At 46.4% G+C, this 20,894-nt stretch overlaps 1 protein-coding gene across 6 annotated transcripts; it reads left to right on the top strand.

The window, feature by feature from the left end:
• Nucleotides 1-1,854: 1,854 nt before the first annotated feature.
• Nucleotides 1,855-20,834, top strand: LOC110528868 (histone-lysine N-methyltransferase PRDM9-like). 6 transcript variants are annotated; one of them, XM_036982750.1, is made up of 8 exons: nt 1,855-2,448; nt 2,656-3,815; nt 4,007-4,124; nt 4,296-4,567; nt 4,665-4,732; nt 18,193-18,383; nt 19,949-20,531; nt 20,700-20,834. In XM_036982750.1, the coding sequence occupies exons 1-8, from the start codon at nt 2,346-2,348 to the stop codon at nt 20,722-20,724; spliced, it is 2,520 nt and encodes an 839-aa protein (XP_036838645.1). In that variant the 5' UTR covers nt 1,855-2,345; the 3' UTR covers nt 20,725-20,834. The 6 variants fall into 6 exon arrangements, with proteins under 6 accessions (XP_036838645.1, XP_036838644.1, XP_036838641.1 ...); XM_036982749.1 differs by having other exon boundaries at nt 2,656-2,903; nt 2,985-3,815; nt 19,949-20,834; XM_036982746.1 differs by having other exon boundaries at nt 1,856-2,185; nt 2,367-2,448; nt 19,949-20,834.
• The last annotated feature ends 60 nt before the right edge of the window (nt 20,835-20,894 follow it).

Raw genomic sequence — 20,894 nt, forward strand, 5'->3', positions numbered from 1 at the left:
ACCCAGCCTAAAACCCCAAACAGCAAGCAATGCAGGTGTAGAAGCACGGTGGCTAGGAAAAACTCCCTAGAAAGGCCAAAACCTAGGAAGAAACCTAGAGAGGAACCAGGCTCTGTGGGGTGGCCAGTCCTCTTCTGGCTGTGCCGGGTGGAGATTATAACAGAACATGGCCAAGCTGTTCAAATGTTCATAAATGACCAACATGGTCAAATAATAATAAGGCAGAACAGTTGAAACTGGAGCAGCAGCACGGCCAGGTGGACTGGGGACAGCAAGGAGTCATCATGTCAGGTAGTCCTGAGGCATGGTCCTAGGGCTCAGGTCCTCCGAGAGAGAGAAAGAGAGAATTAGAGAGAGGACACTTAAATTCACACAGGACACCGAATAGGACAGGAGAAGTACTCCAGATATAACAAACTGACCCTAGCCCCCCGACACATAAACTACTGCAGCATAAATACTGGAGGTGGAGACAGGAGGGGTCAGGAGACACTGTGGCCCCATCCGAGAACACCCCCGGACAGGGCCATTAAGGAAGGATATAACCCCACCCACGTTGCCAGAGCACAGCCCCCACACCACTAGAGGGATATCTTCAACCACCAACTTACCATCCTGAGACAAGGCCGAGTATAGCCCACAAAGATCTCCGCCACAGCACAACCCAAGGGGGGGGTGCCAACCCAGACAGGAAGATCACATCAGTGACTCAACCTCCTAGGTGACTCAACCTCAAACTCAAGTGACGCACCCCTCCTAGGGACGGTATGAAAGAGCCCCAGTAAGCCAGTGACTCAGCCCCTGTAATCAGGTTAGAGGCAGAGAATCCCAGTGGAAAGAGGGGAACCGGCCAGGCAGAGACAGCAAGGGCGGTTCGTTGCTCCAGAGCCTTTCCGTTCACCTTCCCACTCCTGGGCCAGACTACACTCAATCATATGACCCACTGAAGAGATGAGTCTTCAGTAAAGACTTAAAGGTTGAGACCAAGTTTGCGTCTCTTACATGGGTAGGCATGTCACACACTCAGTCACAACACACAAGTCACAGTAAAATATGAACATTTTTAGCCATAACATTTTTTTTGTATACAATCTACATTAATTAACAATCTAAATGGACCAAAAAGAGACAATAGAAAAAACTGGCAATGGATCAGCCAGCGGCGGCTGCCCGCATGCGCGATTCATTTGCAGTCTGGACGCGGAGGGGTGAACATCTGCTCTGACTGCAGCTGGGCGGGACTGCTGCGCGAGGACTGGGCCACTTGTGAGTGCTTTGGGACGGGGTGGGACTAGTGATACCAATTTAGCAATTTTGTTGCTAGATTTAGCAACTTTTCAGACTACCCTGGCAACTTTTTTTTCAAACAGCACCTAGCAACAAAAAATTATAATAATTTGGAACTTTTAGCAACTTTTGAAAGGTGACTCAAACGCTAAAATGCACGCATTTTCCCTCTAAATTTAAACAAAAACGATTTTCTCTGTCACACACTCAGTCACAACACACGTGCCTGGCTGCAAAAGTGCATTGTGAGGGACTTCGGCAGCAGGCGCTCGGCTTGTGCACAGCCAGCAGCAATTTCAGCAAATGACAAATTGTTGGCTGACTGCAGCAGCAGTCAGGGTTCGACGAGCCAAACCCAATGAATATAGTTGGTCACGAATGTTTGATCTTGAACAGAACTTACAACATCGATCAACATGCTTCAATGAAACATGTACAGAAAAGAGTTGGTGTCTGTACCTGAACAAATGTCAAATCATATTTTTTTGCCGAGATGGCCAGTCAATTTGAGTAACGTTATTGTGTATCCAACGTAATGACGCAGTTTTACGTTATCACGCAAGACATGACAACGTCATTTAGCAACTTTTAGCAAGTCGTCAACCTGCCTCTAGCAACTTACCCTGAAAATGAGTTGGCAACACGCGGCTCATTGAGAAGAGTAAGAACGATACGTGCTTCACGTCAGAGTCTCCAAAAGTCTCCAATAACACCAGAAAAAGTCGCTAGTCTCTTTTTTGAAACTGTGCGCTAGAGGGGTCTGAATACTCGCTAAATATAGCGATAACGTCGCTAAATTGGCAACACTGGCGGAGGACCGAAAGGCGAACACGTGCTACACCAGCAGAGAGAGGAGTTCTAGTGATGACGTGAGGTTCAACATGGACAACAGTAAACAGTAGGCCTAACTTTAGCATGTAGCACCAATGTCAAATGTGTTTTCTAGCATCTATTACGTCTCAGATGTTTTGGTGCTTATTAAAAGTCAACTAGGCCGATGCTATTTGTGTCTGTGTGCACACCTGTATTGTGCTAACTCTTAGGATGACTGTGAGGAGATGAATGTGTATTTTTCCCAGAGCAAATGGACCAGTTTGGCGGAATGGGAGAAAAAGCGCTACAGAAACATGAAGAGGAACCACTTGGCCATGTTGGCTATAGGTACTATATATCTCTGAGGCATTGATGAAGGATAATGCTCTCTGTTGTTCCTCAGTGGCCTGTTTCAGGACATTAGCCTCAGATAGAAAAAGTGTTGTGTAGAACAGATATAATTGTCTGTCAGGTTGATCAGGGAATCGTGACCTCTCTATTCGTTATATTTCTATGTGGAAAGTTCGGATTGTGCCACCTCTGAATACACCCCAGGTCTGCAGCCGCTGGTCCCTGTATTTATGATGCATGGCCGGGAGGGGAAGGAGAGAGGGCGTAGATCGCCCCCACAAAGACCTAGTGACACAGTGGAGGAAGAATGGACCCCTCACCTGGAGAGAAAATACCAGGGTAAAACTCAAAGGAGGAGGGAGAATAAGTCCAGAACACATTCTACAGCCTCCACATCTAACCCCTCTCAGTCCAGAACACCTTCTACAGCCTCCACATCTAAACCCCCTCAGTTCAGAACACCTACAGCCTCCACATCTAAACCCCCTCAGTCCAGAACACCTTCTACAGCCTCCACATCTAAACCCCCTCAGTTCAGAACACCTTCTACAGCCTCCACATCTAAACCCCCTCAGTCCAGAACCCCTTCAACAGAAACCACTTCTAAACTCTCTCAGTCCAGAACATCTTCAACAGAAACCACTTCTAAACTCTCTCAGTCCATAACAACTGAAACATCATTGACTACAGGGTCCAATACTTCACCTGCTACCTCAGCCTCAACCAAAACCCTCAACACAGCGACCTTAACTCCTACTGATTCACAGACCTTAACCTCGTCCCCAACCAGAACCAAACGTTCTGACACCACAGCCACACCTAAAACCTCGACAAGCTCAGAGGTGACCTCAGCCACGTCCACTGCTACACAGGTAATCACAAGGACTGACCCCTCGACCCCAGCCAGACCACAGCTGAGCAGAGGACCAGTGGTGACACGTATTTACACCTGGATGTGGACTGACTGGTGCAGTCACAAAATGGGAAGAGAACCTTCAAGACAACCTCACCTGGATGAGCTGACTGGCGAGAGAGAATTAGAGGCGAGAGAGAGTAGGGACGAGACGGAGCGGAAGAAAGAGAAGGAAAGAGCGAGAGAAGAGGAGAAACAGGAGCTGCTGAACGAAGAGAGAGACAGAGAAAAGGAGAGAGCGAGAGAAGAGGAGAAACAGGAGCTGCTGAACGAAGAGAGAGACAGAGAAAAGGAGAGAGCGAGAGAAGAGGAGAAACAGGAGCTGCTGAACGAAGAGAGAGACGGAGAAAAGGAGAGAGCAAGCAAAGGAGGGATGGAATCAGAGTGGACGAGTGGGGGACAGGAGGAGAGCGGGAGTGAAGGAGAGAGCACACCCAGCAGCTCTCACAGGGTGAGTGAGGAGGGAGAGCGAGAGCGAAGGAGAGAGGCTATTTTATTCATGTTGATTAATTCCATGAACATATCCTCGCAAGTATTTAGTAGTCAGTAGTAATACATGTCTCTGAGTAATAACTCTACTCAGGTGTGAGCCACACCACTGTTGCTACTCTGTGGAACCATTTCCTCCTCTCCTCCTTACAGGACCCAGTGTGTGTGTCAGAGCAGAGGAAGAGGGCGTGGCTAAAGCAGGTGAACCTCTGCAGCAGAGTCAGAGTCGGCTATACTGAGGAAGAGGAGCTGAGAGAGGAAGATTACTTCTGTGAGTCTCCATCTAAATACAGTGTATCTCTATGTGAAACCGTCATGAACCTGTTTTTAAGGTCTTTATAGATACAGTATTTTTGTTATTTGGTTAAATTGCCTCTAATGTCTTGTTTATGATAGTTTGTATATTGTGTAGAGAATCTGCTGTTTCTCATCTCTCTTTCAGTCTGTGAGGAGTGCAAGTCTTTCTTCATTGAGGAGTGTGAGCTCCACGGTCCCCCCCTCTTCATCCAAGACACCCCTGCCCCCCTGGGGGCCCCAGACAGGGCCAGACTCACCCTGCCGCCCGGCCTGGAGGTCAGGACATCAGCCATCCCTGGAGCTGGGCTGGGGGTCTTCAACTACGGACACAGTGTGACCCAAGGGACGCACTACGGACCGTATGAAGGAGAACTCACAGACACGGAGCTGGCCATGGAGAGTGGATACTCCTGGGTGGTGAGAGGAGCGTGTGTGTCTGTCTGTCTGATTAAAGTGTAACACCAAGTTCTGATTGGCTGAGTGAGATAACTGCTGAGATGCAATTGGTCCTCAGATCTACAAAAGCAAGCAGAGTGACGAGTACATTGATGCCAAGAGAGAGACTCACTCCAACTGGATGAGGTGTGTCTTTTCTCCAGCTATCTATCCCTCTCTCTCTCTCTCCATCTATCTCTCTCTCTCCATCTATCCCTCTCTCTCTCTCTCCATCTATCCCTCTCTCTCTCTCTCCATCTATCCCTCTCTCTCTCTCTCCATCTATCCCTCTCTCTCTCTCTCCATCTATCCCTCTCTCTCTCTCTCTCCATCTATCCCTCTCTCTCTCTCTCCATCTATCCCTCTCTCTCTCTCTCTCCATCTATCCCTCTCTCTCTCTCTCTCCATCTATCCCTCTCTCTCTCTCCATCTATCCCTCTCTCTCTCTCCATCTATCCCTCTCTCTCTCTCCATCTATCCCTCTCTCTCTCTCCATCTATCCCTCTCTCTCTCTCCATCTATCTCTCTATCTATCCATCTCTCTATCTATCCCTCTCTCCATCCATCTCTTTCTCTCTCCATCCATCTCTTTCTCTCTCCATCCATCTCTCTCTCTCCATCCATCTCTCTCTCCATCCATCTCTCTCTCTCCATCCATCTCTCTCTCTCCATCCATCTCTCTCTCTCCATCCATCTCTCTCTCTCCATCCATCTCTCTCTCTCCATCCATCTCTCTCTCTCCATCCATCTCTCTCTCTCCATCCATCTCTCTCTCTCTCCATCCATCTCTCTCTCTCTCATCCATCTCTCTCTCTCTCATCCATCTCTCCATCTCTCATCCATCTCTCTCTCCATCTCTCTCTCTCTCTCTTCTCTCTCCATCTCTCTCTCTCTCCATCTCTCTCTCTCTCTCTCCATCTCTCTCTCCATCCATCTCTCTCTCTCTCCATCCATCTCTCTCTCTCTCCATCCATCTCTCTCTCCATCCATCTCTCTCTCTCCATCCATCCCCCTCTCTCTCTCCATCCATCCCCCTCTCTCTCTCTCTCTCCATCTATCCCTCTCTCTCTCTCTCCATCTATATATCTCTCTCATCTATCTCTCTCTATCTCTCTCTCTCCATCGATCTCTTTCTCTCTCCATCCATCTCTCTCTCTCTCCATCCATCTCTCTCTCTCTCCATCCATCTCTCTCTCTCTCCATCCATCTCTCTCTCTCTCCATCCATCTCTCTCTCTCTCCATCCATCTCTCTCTCTCTCATCCATCTCTCTCTCCATCTCTCTCTCTCCTCTCTCTCTCTCTCCTCTCTCTCTCTCTCTCTCTCCATCTCTCTCTCTCTCTCTCTCCATCCATCTCTCTCATCCATCTCTCTCCATCCATCTCTCTCCATCCATCTCTCTCCATCCATCTCTCTCTCTCCATCCATCTCTCTCTCTCCATCCATCTCTCTCTCTCCATCCATCTCTCTCTCTCCATCCATCTCTCTCTCTCCATCCATCTCTCTCTCTCCATCCATCTCTCTCTCTCCATCCATCTCTCTCTCTCCATCCACCCCCCTCTCTCTCTCTCTCTCTCCATCCACCCCCCTCTCTCTCTCTCCATCCACCCCTCTCTCTCTCTCTCTCCATCCACCCCTCTCTCTCCATCCATCTCTCTCTCTCTCCATCCATCTCTCTCTCTCCATCCATCTCTCTCTCCATCCATCTCTCTCTCCATCCACCCCTCTCTCTCTCTCTCCATCCACCCCTCTCTCTCTCTCTCTCTCTCTCTCCATCCATCTCTCTCTCTCCATCCATCTCTCTCTCCATCCATCTCTCTCTCTCTCATCCATCTCTCTCTCCATCTCTCTCTCTCCTCTCTCTCTCTCTCCTCTCTCTCTCTCTCTCTCTCTCTCTCCATCTATCTCTCTCTCCATCTATCTCTCTCTCCATCTATCTCTCTCTCTCTCCATCCATCTCTCTCTCTCTCTCCATCCATCTCTCTCTCTCTCTCCATCCATCTCTCTCTCTCTCCATCCATCTCTCTCTCCATCCATCTCTCTCTCCATCCATCTCTCTCTCTCCATCCATCTCTCTCTCTCCATCCATCTCTCTCTCTCCATCCATCTCTCTCTCTCCATCCATCTCTCTCTCTCCATCCATCTCTCTCTCTCCATCCATCTCTCTCTCTCCATCCCTCTCTCTCTCTCTCTCCATCCCTCTCTCTCTCTCTCTCCATCCCTCTCTCTCTCTCTCTCCATCCCTCTCTCTCTCTCTCTCCATCCCTCTCTCTCTCTCTCTCCATCCCTCTCTCTCTCTCTCTCCATCCACCCCCCTCTCTCTCTCTCTCTCTCCATCCACCCCCCTCTCTCTCTCTCTCTCCATCCACCCCCCTCTCTCTCTCTCTCTCTCCATCCACCCCCCTCTCTCTCTCTCTCTCTCCATCCACCCCTCTCTCTCTCTCTCCACCCACCCCTCTCTCTCCATCCATCTCTCCATCCACCCCTCTCTCTCCATCCATCTCTCTCTCCATCCATCTCTCTCTCCATCCATCTCTCTCTCCATCCACCCCTCTCTCTCTCTCTCCATCCACCCCTCTCTCTCTCTCCATCCACCCCTCTCTCTCTCTCTCCATCCATCTCTCTCTCCATCCATCTCTCTCTCCATCCACCTCTCTCTCTCTCTCTCTCCATCCACCCCTCTCTCTCTCTCCATCCACCCCTCTCTCTCTCTCCATCCACCCCTCTCTCTCCATCCATCCATCTCTCTCCATCCATCTCTCTCTCCATCCACCCCTCTCTCTCTCTCTCCATCTACCCCTCTCTCTCTCTCCATTCACCCCTCTCTCTCTCTCCATCCACCCCTCTCTCTCTCTCCATCCACCCCTCTCTCTCTCTCCATCCACCCCTCTCTCTCTCTCTCCATCCACCCCTCTCTCTCTCTCTCTCTCTCTCCATCCACCTCTCAAATTCAAATTCAAATTCAAGCTGCTTTATTGGCATGAAAAACATTGTGTCAATATTGCCAAAGCAACAATGTATACAATATACATTGTAACAAAATTGTAAATGATAGCAAATAATAATATAAAATGGTAGTAAATAATAATACAAAAATAAATACAATAAAATGGTAACAGTCTACAGTAAACATTAATAATTATAGTAATATCAATAATAGTAATAATAAGTAAGTTACTGTTTACTATGCAGATGTTATTATTCAGTGTCCCTCAGGCTATGGCAGGAAAATACATATTTGGCTGCAAGAGGAGCCATTGCTCCTTCGCCCATGAGTATTCTTAGTTTTTCCTCTGGGTTCAATTTGTAAAAATTTGGAATATATGTAGTCATTTCTGTGAATAATGAATCTCTTTGTGAGGAATATTTATCACAGTAAAGGAGAAAGTGCATCTCTGTCTCTACCTCCCCTGTCATGCAGTGACCACATACACGCTCCTCTTTGGGTAGCCATGTCTTTTTATGTCTGCCGGTTTCTATTGCCAATCGGTGGTCACTCAGCCTGTACTTGGTAAGGATCTGTCTCTGCTTCGTATCTCTGACAGAGTAGAGATAATCAGCCAATTCATATTCTCTGTTTAGGGTCAGATAGCAATTTAGTCGGCTTTGGGATTTTGTTTCGTTTTTCCAGTATTGTAAATATGATTCCTTTGATTGGTTCATGATTTTGTTTATTGGAATTCTTTCTTTTGAAGCAGTGCTGGTGTCAGCTTGGTTGGTGAGGTCCAACACCATCTGACTGAGAGGGCTCGTTTCTGGGCTCAGCTCTTGGGCTTGAAGTGCTTTAAATTGCAGACTCGAATTTGGACTTGAATTTAGATGTAGCCAAAATTTTAATGATCTTTTCTGTATTTTCATTATTACTGGAAAACGGCCCAATTCTGCCCTACATGCATTAGTTGGTGTATTTCTCTGGACTTGTAGAATTTTCCGACAGAATTCTGCATGTAGGGTTTCAATTGGATGTTTGTCCCACATTTTAAAATCCAGTTTATTGAGTGGCCCCCAAACCTCACTTCCATAAAGTGCTATTGGTAGGATTACACTGTCAAATATTTTAGTCCAAATTCTAATTGGGATGTTGATTTTGAATAATTTCATTTTTATTGCATACATTGCTCTGCGGGCTTTTTCTTTGAGTGCATTCACTGCCATATTAAAGTTTCCCGATGCAGATATGGTCAGACCAAGGTAGGTGTAATTTTTTGTGTGTTCAATTAAGGTGTTGTTCAGGGTGAATTTACATTTTTGTTTCTGACATCTGGGTTTTTTTTTGGAAAATCATGATTTTAGTTTTTTGGAAATTTACTGCCAGGGCCCAATTATGGCAATATTGCTCCAGAATATTAATGTTTTGTTGAAGACCTTCTTTGGTTGGTGATAGAAGTACCAAGTCATCAGCATATAGCAGGTATTTCACCTCTGTGTCAAATAGTGTGAGTCCTGGGGCTGGAGATTGGTCCAACATGTCTGCTAATTCATTGATATAAATGTTGAAAAGATTTGGACTCAAATTGCAGCCTTGTCTCACACCTCGACATTGTGAAAAAAATTCTGTTCTTTGGTTTTTGATTTTTATTGCACACTTATTTTCTGTGTACATACATTTTATTAAGTCATACACCTTACCACCAAGCCCACTTTGTAGAATTTTGTAGAATAGCCCTTCGTGCCAAATCGAATCAAATGCTTTTTTAAAGTCAATAAAGCAAGCAAAGATTTTGCCCTCTTTTTTTTGGTGGACGTGTTTATTAATTAGTGTGTGTAAGGTGTATATATGGTCAGTAGTGCGATGGTTAGGGAGAAAGCCAATTTGACATTTACTTATTACATTTTTTTCTTGAAGAAAGGTTTGAATTCTTGAATTCAAAATGCTACAGAAAATCTTTCCCAAGTTACTGTTGACGCAAATTCCCCTGTAATTATTGGGGTCTGATTTGTCTCCACTTTTGTGGATAGGGGAGATGAGCCCCTGGTTCCAGACATCAGGGAAGCAGCCAGAAGTTAAAACCATGTTGAACAATTTAAGCACAGCATTTTGCAACTCAGGTGTGCTGTTTTTCAGCATTTCATTTCTGATGTTGTCTACACCACAAGCCTTTTTTGATTTAATAGATTTTAGCTTTTCATTTAGTTCTTGTTGGGTTATTGGGTAATCTAATGGATTTTGGTTGTTTTTAATGACTGATTCAAGGATGTTCAATTTTTCTTTAATTTCTAATTGGTTCTGGTTTAAGTCTTTTTGTGGGATGTTTTTGTATAGATTATCAAAGTAAGTTTTCCAAATTCCTACATCTTGTATGGCTAATTCTTGTGGCTTTGATGTGCTTAAATTGTTCCACATGTCCCAGAACTGATTTTGGTCAATTGCGTTTTCAATTTCATCAAGTGTCTTGTTGGTATAATTCAATTTCTTGCATTTCAGTGTTTGTTTATACTGTTTCAGAGTTTCAAAGTATTCATATCGTAGCTCTGGGTTGTTTTGCTGCTTATGTTTTTTGTTTGACATTTGTCTTAGGTGTTTTCTAATTGTTTTACATTCATTATCAAACCATTTGTCAGTAACATTTTGATTTTTGCTTCTGATGTTGCATTGCTTTGGTTTTCTCAAATTTGCTTTCGATGCTGCTTTTTGGAATATGCAGTTGATGTTTTGGGTAGCTGAATTGACACCATCTTTATTGTTTTGGGACTGTGAGTTATTGAAAAACTGTATAGAGTTCATCATTTCATTTGAGTTCAATGTTTCAATGAATGCCTCTGCACTGTTTGGAGCCCATCTGAACGATTGGTTTATGTTGTAAAGTTTATTGGGCTGTTTTTTTGAATGAATATTGCCGGTTAATTTCTTCAGAAACACGTTGATCTGACTGTGATCTGACAATGGTGTCTGTGGTCTGACAGTGAATGCACTAATGGAGGAGGGGTCAATGTCAGTGATGGCATAATCGACTACACTTGTCCCAAGAGCTGAGCAGTAAGTAAACTGACCTAAAGAGTCCCCTCTGATTCTACCATTAAGCATGTACAGGCCTAAGGCTCGACAGAGATGTACTAACTCTTTTCCATTTTTGTTCAGTATTTGGTCAGGACTGTTTCTATTATTTATAATAGGGCTACTGTACAAGGAGGGGTGTCCAAATATGTGGTGGTTACCTCCCGCATCAGTGTAGTCAGGCTCAGAACCTGTTCTTGCATTGAAATCTCCACAAAGAAGCACTTTACCCTGCGCCTGAAATGTAATGATTTCTGTCTGGAGATTGTCAAAAAACTGATCATCATAATATGATGAATCTGAAGGAGGAGCATAAGCTGCACATATGTATACATCATTGTCACAATAGATTGTACCTTTGTTAAGTTTTAGCCAAATGTGAGTGGTACCTTTTTTCATTTCATTCAGTGCTAAGTCCTGCTTATGCCAAATGATGATTCCACCTGAGTCTCGGCCCCGTTTAACATTTTTATGTTTGATTGATGGTAGTAAACTTTCTCTATAGCCTGAGGGACACTGAGTATCTATGTCTCCACGACACCATGTTTCCAGTAGGATTATGATGTCCTGTCCCTTGATGTTTTTAATCAATTCTGGATTAGTTGTTTTATAACCAAAATGTGAAGAGTATAGGCCCTGGATATTCCAAGAGCTGATAGTTAATGATCTCATTTATAATAAGTGATATTCACTGGTTTGAGTAAAGTACATCGAAAAAAACAAAAAAAATAAAATATGTATATATATATATATATACACACATATATACACATATACATATATATATACATACATACATACACATATACATACATATATACATACACATACATATATATATATACATATATATATACATACACATACACATACATACACATATATACATACACATACATATACACACATACATACATACATACATACACACACACACACACACATACATACACACACACACACATACATACATACATATATATATATATACATACATATACACATACACATACATATATATATATACATGCACATACACATACATACATACATACACACACACGCACACACACACACACACACACACACACCATTACATATAATAATTATTATAATACCGGTGTCAATACATTTAGGAATATTTGTAAACAAATGAATAAGAATGGAATAAGATTGCATTGTACTTATGTTATGTGCAATCTGCAACCCTGTGTGTTTGTGTGTGTGTGTGTGTGCGCGCGCGTGCCCGTGTGTGAATTAAAGGGACTGTCTAGCTCAGTAGTCTGCATATTAGTTGCAGTAGTTGGCGCACCTCTCCTATCTCTGATTGTTCTAGGGGTCTTCTGCCAGAGGTTACCTCAGCATATGTAGGCTGACGATCTAATTGATACATGGTGTGGACTGCATCATGTGGTCTACTTCCCTGAAGGGCAGTGTTCTGACCGACCCTGGAGTAGTGGTCAGAGCTGTGTTGTGATGGGCTGGGTCTAGTAGAGCTGTGTTGTGATGGGACAGGTCTAGTAGAGCTGTGTTGTGATGGGCCGGGTCTAGTAGAGCTGCGTTGTGATGGGCCGGGTCTAGTAGAGCTGTGTTGTGATGGGCCGGGTCTAGTAGAGCTGTGTTGTGATGGGCCGGGTCTAGTAGAGCTTTGTTGTGATGGGCCAGGTCTAGTAGAGCTGTGTTGTGATGGGCCAGGTCTAGTAGAGCTGTGTTGTGATGGGCCAGGTCTAGTAGAGCTTTGTTGTGATGGGCCAGGTCTAGTAGAGCTGTGTTGTGATGGGCCGGGTCTAGTAGAGCTGTGCTGTGTTGGGCCTGGTCTAGTAGAGCTGTGCTGTGTTGGGCCTGGTCTAGTAGAGCTGTGCTGTAATAAGCCATGTCTGGCTCTTTTCTCCTCGGGATGGTGGAGGTACTGTTGTTTCAGAAGGTGGGGCGTGGGACCTTTGTTGCTGGGGTGATGGGTGTGTGGGTCCCTGCCAAGTGTTGCATCTTTTAGGTCCTTGGCAAAGGTTCTGATACTGTCCTGATCAAGATGTATATTATCATATAAGTGTTGACATGTTAGAGTGGGGTGGTGAGCCGTTCTGACGTTGAGCAGTGAGGCACAGTCCACAGTGATCTGTTGATTTATTTTGTCGATCAACTTTTCTGGGAAGTCTTTTCTTGGTAGGAGGGTGGACACAACTATATTGGTTGTTGGGAACATAGCCTGTGCCCGTTCTGCCACTCTTCTCACTGCCCCAGATACATTTTCACCTTTGGCATGAAGGTCGTTTGTGCCAGTGTGGATGATGATGTTGTCAGGGGTGTCAATCCTGGTCTGACTGAGTAGCTGCATTGCACTCTCAGTTGTAGGACACCAGAACTTATACACCTGGTGTCTAGGGAATAATCTTTCCTGGACTAAGAACTTCCCATTTGAATCAATTAGAATTGCAGTTGTGGGTGATTGTCTGGGTGGAGCAGACTGGGAGGCTGGTATTCTGACCTGGGCTGGAGCAGACTGGGAGGCTGGTAGGTTAACCTGGGCTGGAGCAGACTGGGAGGCTGGTATTCTGACCTGGGCTGGAGCAGACTGGGAGGCTGGTAGGTTGACCTGGGCTGGAGCAGACTGGGAGGCTGGTAGGTTAACCTGGGCTGGAGCAGACTGGGAGGCTGGTATTCTGACCTGGGCTGGAGCAGACTGGGAGGCTGGTAGGTTGACCTGGGCTGGAGCAGACTGAGAGGCTGGTAGGTTGACCTGGGCTGGAGCAGACTGGTAGGCTGGTGCAGTGTCATCCGGCTGTGTAGTGGAGGCCATGCTGGTCTCAGGTTCTGCTTGTGTTGTACCAAGCTGGTGGACATGTTTTCTAGATGCAGAGGACACAATGACTCTCTGCCGGTTGAGGGTGTCAATGTACCTCTCTTTTTGTTCGAGCTCCTTTCTAGTTGTGCTCAGATGGTCTCTGAGGTCATCATTTGTCTGACTCAGCTTGTCCATTCTGCTTTCTAATTTAGCTATGGATGCTCTGCTCTCCTCCCTGAACTGTTTCATCTCTTCTTTGAGTTTCTGGACAGTGTCCTCCTCTTGAAGCTTCTTCTCTCTGAGTTCTATGACCTCTGCTTCGACTAGAGAGAGGGTGTTGTGGAAACGTTGCATAGCAGGTGTTCTTATTGAAATTGTCATGTCCTTGACTCTGTCTGCTGCAGGTGAGGTAGGTAAAGGGACGTTGAGGGCTTCCTGCTGGGTCACAGAGACCATTGGGGTCTGCTTTTCTCCATCTCCCTCCTTGACTTTTTCCTCATTTTCTGAGATGATGTCAGCGTCTTCTTTTAGGGTAGCAAACCTATTCTCAAAAGCCTGGAGGCTTGAATCATTGCCTTGTATCAATACAGTTCCATTATTATATAAGTTTACTGTTTGATATGTGTTGCTCTGGTCAGCTTCTTCAAAAATGCTGATCTGACATCCTTGGCTGATGCCCCTCTTTTTTGAGAAAGGGAAATGGTTGCAAATAACCTTTTTCCATATGTTCCCTCGATTGGTATTAAAAATTAAATTTGCTCTTGTTTTGTAACTGGTAAGATCTGCAAACAGGCATTCATGGTTCTGTCCCATCAACAAACCTTTGAAACTTTTCTTAGCTTTCTCTGTTTGGATGTCTGGTGGGTAAACAATTTCCATAGCAACGCTGGTGATGTTGGCTACAATGTTGCAATAGAAGTGCTGTTTCTTGTATAATGCTCTCTTGTTTCTTCAGAGGACTGTTTCACTTTGTTGTCCTTTTTTCTTTTCCTTTCTCTTCTGTCCTTATTTTGTCCTTATTTTGTCTTCCTTTCTTCTGTTAACTAGATATTTTTTTTGTTATTCTTTGTAAGCTAGCTAGCTTCTTCCAGGAGAGTCCCTAGCAACTGCTTAGCAACATGTAAACAATTCAGCTAACAATTCAGCTAGCTAAGATAACTGTATAATTTTATGAAAAATAGTTACTTTTTCAAAATCCTGTCTTTTTGGTTTGTTGCTTGTATTGTCTTCTATTGAGTCTTGCAGTTTTCTTTTGATTTTTTCGATGTACTTCACTCTAAAAAACCATTTAAATCTCAATATATACAGGAGCTCATTTTTCAGCAGCTGCTCAATTTGGAACTCCGGAACTGTCCACCTCTCTCTCTCTCCATCCACCTCTCTCTCCATCCACCTCTCTCTCTCTCTCCATCCACCTCTCTCTCTCTCCATCCACCTCTCTCTCTCTCTCCATCCACCTCTCTCTCCTTCTCCATCCACCTCTCTCTCTCTCTCCATCCACCTCTCTCTCTCTCTCCATCCACCTCTCTCTCTCTCTCCATCCACCTCTCTCTCTCTCTCCATCCACCTCGCTCTCTCTCTCTCCATCCACCTCGCTCTCTCTCTCTCCATCCACCTCGCTCTCTCTCTCTCCATCCACCTCGCTCTCTCTCTCTCCATCCACCTCGCTCTCTCTCTCCATCCACCTCGCTCTCTCTCTCTCTCCATCCATCTCTCTCTCCATCCACCCATCTCTCTCTCTCTCTCTCCATCCATCTCTCTCTCCATCCACCCATCTCTCTCTCTCTCTCTCTCTCTCATCCACCCCTCTCTCTCTCTCATCCACCCCTCTCTCTCTCTCTCTCTCTCCATCCACCCCTCTCTCTCTCTCTCTCTCCCCATCCACCCCTCTCTCTCTCTCTCCATCCACCCCTCTCTCTCTCCATCCACCCCTCTCTCTCTCCATCCACCCCTCTCTCTCTCTCTCCATCCACCCCTCTCTCTCTCTCTCCATCCACCCCTCTCTCTCTCTCTCCATCCACCCCTCTCTCTCTCTCTCCATCCACCCCTCTCTCTCTCTCTCCATCCACCCCTCTCTCTCTCTCTCCATCCACCCCTCTCTCTCTCCATCCACCCCTCTCTCTCTCTCTCTCTCTCCATCCACCCCTCTCTCTCTCTCTCCATCCACCTCTCTCTCTCTCTCTCCATCCACCTCTCTCTCTCTCTCTCCATCCACCTCTCTCTCTCTCCATCCACCCCTCTCTCTCTCTCTATCCACCCCTCTCTCTCCATCCACCCCTCTCTCTCTCTCTCTCCACCCCTCTCTCTCTCTCTCTCTCCATCCACCTCTCTCTCTCTCTCCATCCACCCCTCTCTCTCTCTCCATCCATCTCTCTCTCTCTCCATCCATCTCTCTCTCTCTCTCTCTCTCCATCCATCCCCCTCTCTCTCTCTCTCTCCATCCACCCCCCCTCTCTCTCTCCATCCACCCCCCCTCTCTCTCTCCATCCACCCCCCTCTCTCTCTCTCTCCATCCACCCCCCTCTCTCTCTCTCTCTCCATCCACCCCCCTCTCTCCCTCTCTCCATCCACCCCCCTCTCTCCCTCTCTCCATCCACCCCTCTCTCTCTCTCTCTCCATTCTCTCTCTCCATCCACCTCGCTCTCTCTCTCCATCCATCTCTCTCTCCATCCATCTCTCTCTCCATCCACCCATCTCTCTCTCTCCATCCACCCATCTCTCTCTCTCCATCCACCCCTCTCTCTCTCTCTCTCTCCATCCACCCCTCTCTCTCTCTCTCTCTCTCCATCCACCCCTCTCTCTCTCTCTCTCTCTCCATCCACCCCTCTCTCTCTCTCTCTCTCTCTCTCCATCCACCCCTCTCTCTCTCTCTCTCTCTCTCCATCCACCCCTCTCTCTCTCTCTCTCTCCATCCACCCCTCTCTCTCTCTCCATCCACCCCTCTCTCTCTCTCTCCATCCACCCCTCTCTCTCGCTCTCTCTCTCCATCCACCTCTCTCTCTCTCTCTCTCCATCCACCCCTCTCTCTCTCTCTCTCTCTCCATCCACCCCTCTCTCTCTCTCTCCATCCACCCCTCTCTCTCTCTCTCTCCATCCACCTCTCTCTCTCTCCATCCACCCCTCTCTCTCTCTCTCTCTCTCTCTCCATCCACCCCTCTCTCTCTCTCTCTCTCTCTCCATCCACCCCTCTCTCTCTCTCTCCATCCACCCCTCTCTCTCTCTCTCTCCATCCACCCCTCTCTCTCTCTCTCTCCATCCACCCCTCTCTCTCTCTCTCTCCATCCACCCCTCTCTCTCTCTCTCTCCATCCACCCCTCTCTCTCTCTCTCTCCATCCACCCCTCTCTCTCTCTCTCTCCATCCACCCCTCTCTCTCTCTCTCTCCATCCACCCCTCTCTCTCTCTCTCTCCATCCACCCCTCTCTCTCTCTCTCTCCATCCACCCCTCTCTCTCTCTCTCTCTCTCCATCCACCCCTCTCTCTCTCTCTCTCTCTCCATCCACCCCTCTCTCTCTCTCTCTCTCTCTCCATCCACCCCTCTCTCTCTCTCTCTCTCCATCCACCCCTCTCTCTCTCTCTCTCTCCATCCACCTCTCTCTCTCTCTCTCTCTATCCACCCCTCTCTCTCTCTCCATCCACCCCTCTCTCTCTCTCTCCATCCACCCCTCTCTCTCTCTCTCTCTCCATCCACCCCTCTCTCTCTCTCTCTCTCCATCCACCCCTCTCTCTCTCTCTCTCTCCATCCACCCCTCTCTCTCTCTCCATCCACCCCTCTCTCTCTCTCTCCATCCACCCCTCTCTCTCTCTCCATCCACCCCTCTCTCTCTCTCTCCATCCACCCCTCTCTCTCTCTCTCCATCCACCCCTCTCTCTCTCTCTCTCCATCCACCTCTCTCTCTCTCTCCATCCACCTCTCTCTCTCTCCATCCACCCCTCTCTCTCTCTCTCTCTCTCTCCATCCACCCCTCTCTCTCTCTCTCTCTCCATCCACCCCTCTCTCTCTCTCTCTCTCTCTCCATCCACCCCTCTCTCTCTCTCTCTCTCTCCATCCACCCCTCTCTCTCTCTCTCTCTCTCTCCATCCACCCCTCTCTCTCTCTCTCTCTCTCTCCATCCACCCCTCTCTCTCTCTCTCTCTCTCTCCATCCACCCCTCTCTCTCTCTCTCTCTCTCCATCCACCCCTCTCTCTCTCTCTCTCTCCATCCACCTCTCTCTCTCCATCCACCCCTCTCTCTCTCTCTCTCTCCATCCACCTCTCTCTCTCCATCCACCCCTCTCTCTCTCTCTCTCTCCATCCACCCCTCTCTCTCTCTCTCTCTCTCCATCCACCCCTCTCTCTCTCTCTCTCTCTCCATCCACCCCTCTCTCTCTCTCTCTCTCTCCATCCACCCCTCTCTCTCTCTCTCTCTCTCCATCCACCCCTCTCTCTCTCTCTCTCTCTCCATCCACCCCTCTCTCTCTCTCTCTCTCCATCCACCCCTCTCTCTCTCTCTCTCTCCATCCACCCCTCTCTCTCTCTCTCTCTCCATCCACCCCTCTCTCTCTCTCTCTCTCCATCCACCCCTCTCTCTCTCTCTCTCTCCATCTTTCTATCCTCCTGTGTTTTCATCTGGTTTGATGATGTTGAGTTGGCCTGAATTGATTTAATTCTTATTGTCTCCCACTTTAAAAAATGTATGTATGTAGTTCTGTCCTTGAGCTGTTGTCTATTAATGTTCTGTATCATGTTTTGTGTGGACCCCAGGAAGAGTAGCTGCTGCTTTTGCAACAGTTAATGGGGATCCTAATAAAACACCTTCCCTCTCTCTTACGACTCCTCCTCTCTCTGTCAGGTATGTGAACTGTGCCCGTAATGAGGAAGAGCAGAATCTGGTGGCTTTCCAGTACAGAGGAGGGATTCTGTACCGCTGCTGTAAGCCTATAGCTGTTGGAGAGGAGCTGTTGGTTTGGTACGGAGAGGAGTACGCCAGAGACCTGGGCATCATCTTCGACTTCCTCTGGGACAGAAAGAGCTCCGCTAGAGGTACTTTTGGGCTTTCTCTCTCCCTATTCCCTTTCCTCTTCCCTCTAGAACAGGCAGTCATTGTTCTCTCCCTATTCCCTTTCCTCTTCCCTCTAGAACAGGCAGTCATTGTTCTCTCCCTATTCCCTTTCCTCTTCCCTCTAGAACAGGCAGTCATTGTGCAGTAATGAATGTATTTCCCTCAGTCAGCTGAATGCACAGCTTACTTCATAGAACTGTGGTTACGTGAGTAATCTTCTATATCCGCTATAGTGGCTGGGTCAAACAGAGGTAACGTAGTTTTCTTCCTACAAATTTGTCTCTTGCTTTTTAATGGTTGCCGCTATTAGCAACTATGACCCCATGCCTGAAAGCTAAGATTCTCAGCAACACGTATCGTCTGTTTCCATCTATGGCACACACAGGCTGTGCAGGCCTTGTAAGAAGGTGGAGTGATGTGAACGTATCTGCACAGATTGACTAGTGGAAATAAATGGGTTCTCCACAGATTGCTTAATGATCAACCCTAATGTTTTCCTGAACTTTCCAATACCTTTGATGCATTTCAATCACCCCAAAACATACTTCCTTCCAGCTGTGGAAAAAGTACCCAATTGTCATACTTGAGTAAAAGTAAAAAATGACTAAAGTAAAAGTGAAAGTCACCCAGTAAATTACTACTTGAGTAAAAGTCAAAAAGTATTTGGTTTTAAATATACATAAGTATCAACCGTAAATGTAATTGCTAAAATATACTTAAGTATGTAAAGTAAAAGTATAAATCATTTAAAAGTCTTTATATTAAGCAAACCAGACTGCAGGATATCCTTGTTTTTGAAATGTTTTTATGGAGAGCCAGGGGCACACTTCAACACTCAAACATCATTTACAAACTAAGTGTGTTGTGTGTTTAGTGAGTCTGCTAGATCAGAGCTATTAGGGATGACCAGGGACGTTCTCTTGATAAGTGTGTGAATTAGACAATTTTCCTGTCCTTCTAAGCATTTAAAATGTAACTAGTACTTTTGGGTGTCAGGGGAAATTATAAGGAGTAAAACGTACATTATTTTCATTAGGAATGTAGTGAAGTAAAAGTTGTCAACAATATAAGTAGGAAAATAAAGTACAGATACCCCCCAAAACTACTTAAGTAGTACTTTAAAGTATTTTTACTTAAGTACCTTCCACTGCTTCCTTCAGACTGAAATTTGGCATTATCTGATTTGACATATTTTGTGCAATTATTGAGATGATTCCCCCAAGTGTCCAAACATTGTGAATCAAATAGCTTCATGTTCCTTGTTAATAGTATTTCAAATAGCATGAATATGAATCAATTTGGGAAGGCTACGGTGGCTCACCCAGTGAGTGTTTTCACGTGTCTCCCCCAGAAATATTAGACTACCACTGCTTTAGAACTACCGGTTTAATTCCCCCTCTTTCCATCTCTATATTCAAGTGAAGTGGAATATAATGATATTAGACTTTTTCTTTCAGTATTTGCTTCTCTATCCAGCTTGCTATTCTCTTTGACCTCTCTGAACACCCCTTCCGTTTCTCTCCTCCCTTCCCTCCTTTCCTTTCAGGTGTGAATGAGTCGTCCCAGTCTCAGATCTTTTCCTGCTCTGGTTGTCCGTTCTCCTTCACGGCTCAGATCTACCTCTACAAGCACGCAAAGAGATGCCACAGGGAAGAGTACGTCAGGCTGCCGAGGAGTGGAGGGATTAGATCAGAGACACTAGCACCACCCAGTGGCTCTCAGCGGTGTTCAACAACTCCAGATCGCACCCCAATCACACTCCTCACCCAGAAACACCAAGACACAGGGAAGCCAAGACCTCACCACTGCTCTCAGTGTGGGAAGAGTTTCCATCGATCAGGAGACTTAAAGGTGCACCAACGTACTCACACAGGAGAAAGGCCATACCACTGTTCCCAGTGTGGGAAGAGGTTCAGTGTGTCAGGAAATTTAAAGACACACCAGCGTATTCACACAGGAGAGAGGCCGTATCCCTGCTCTCAGTGTGGGAAGAGTTTCCATCGATCAGACTTAAAGGTGCACCAACGTACTCACACAGGAGAAAAGCCATATCACTGTTCCCAGTGTGGGAAGAGGTTCAGTGTGTCAGGAAATTTAAAGACACACCAGCGTATTCACACAGGAGAGAGGCTGTATCCCTGCTCTCAGTGTGGGAAGAGTTTCCATCGATCAGTAGACTTAAAGGTGCACCAACATACTCACACAGGAGAAAAGCCATATCACTGTTCCCAGTGTGGGAAGAGGTTCAGTGTGTCAGGAAATTTAAAGACACACCAGCGTATTCACACAGGAGAGAGGCCGTGTGACAGTCAGGAAGCTTAAAAAGCGTACTCACATGAGTCACTAGCACCAACTGATTTACCGGTGGCATTCCAAAACTCTAAATGCCGCAAATAGTTTGTTTGTTGGAATAAAAATCTAGTTTAACTGTGTGTATACCATCTTTGATTCCGCGTGTGCTGTGTGAGAGGAGGGTGACTGCAGTGAGACAT

Source organism: Oncorhynchus mykiss, chromosome 7 (genome assembly GCF_013265735.2).
Source record: "Oncorhynchus mykiss isolate Arlee chromosome 7, USDA_OmykA_1.1, whole genome shotgun sequence".
Lineage (NCBI taxonomy): Eukaryota > Metazoa > Chordata > Actinopteri > Salmoniformes > Salmonidae > Oncorhynchus > Oncorhynchus mykiss.

Coding starts and splice junctions, on each gene's coding strand:
- LOC110528868 (XM_036982745.1), top strand. CDS start 2,346: ATGAATGTGTATTTTTCCCAGAGCAAATGGACCAGTTTGGCGGAATGG. Junction 2,449..2,655: donor CTTGGCCATGTTGGCTATAG/GTACTATATATC, acceptor AATACACCCCAG/GTCTGCAGCCGCTGGTCCCT. Junction 3,816..4,006: donor CACCCAGCAGCTCTCACAGG/GTGAGTGAGGAG, acceptor TCCTCCTTACAG/GACCCAGTGTGTGTGTCAGA.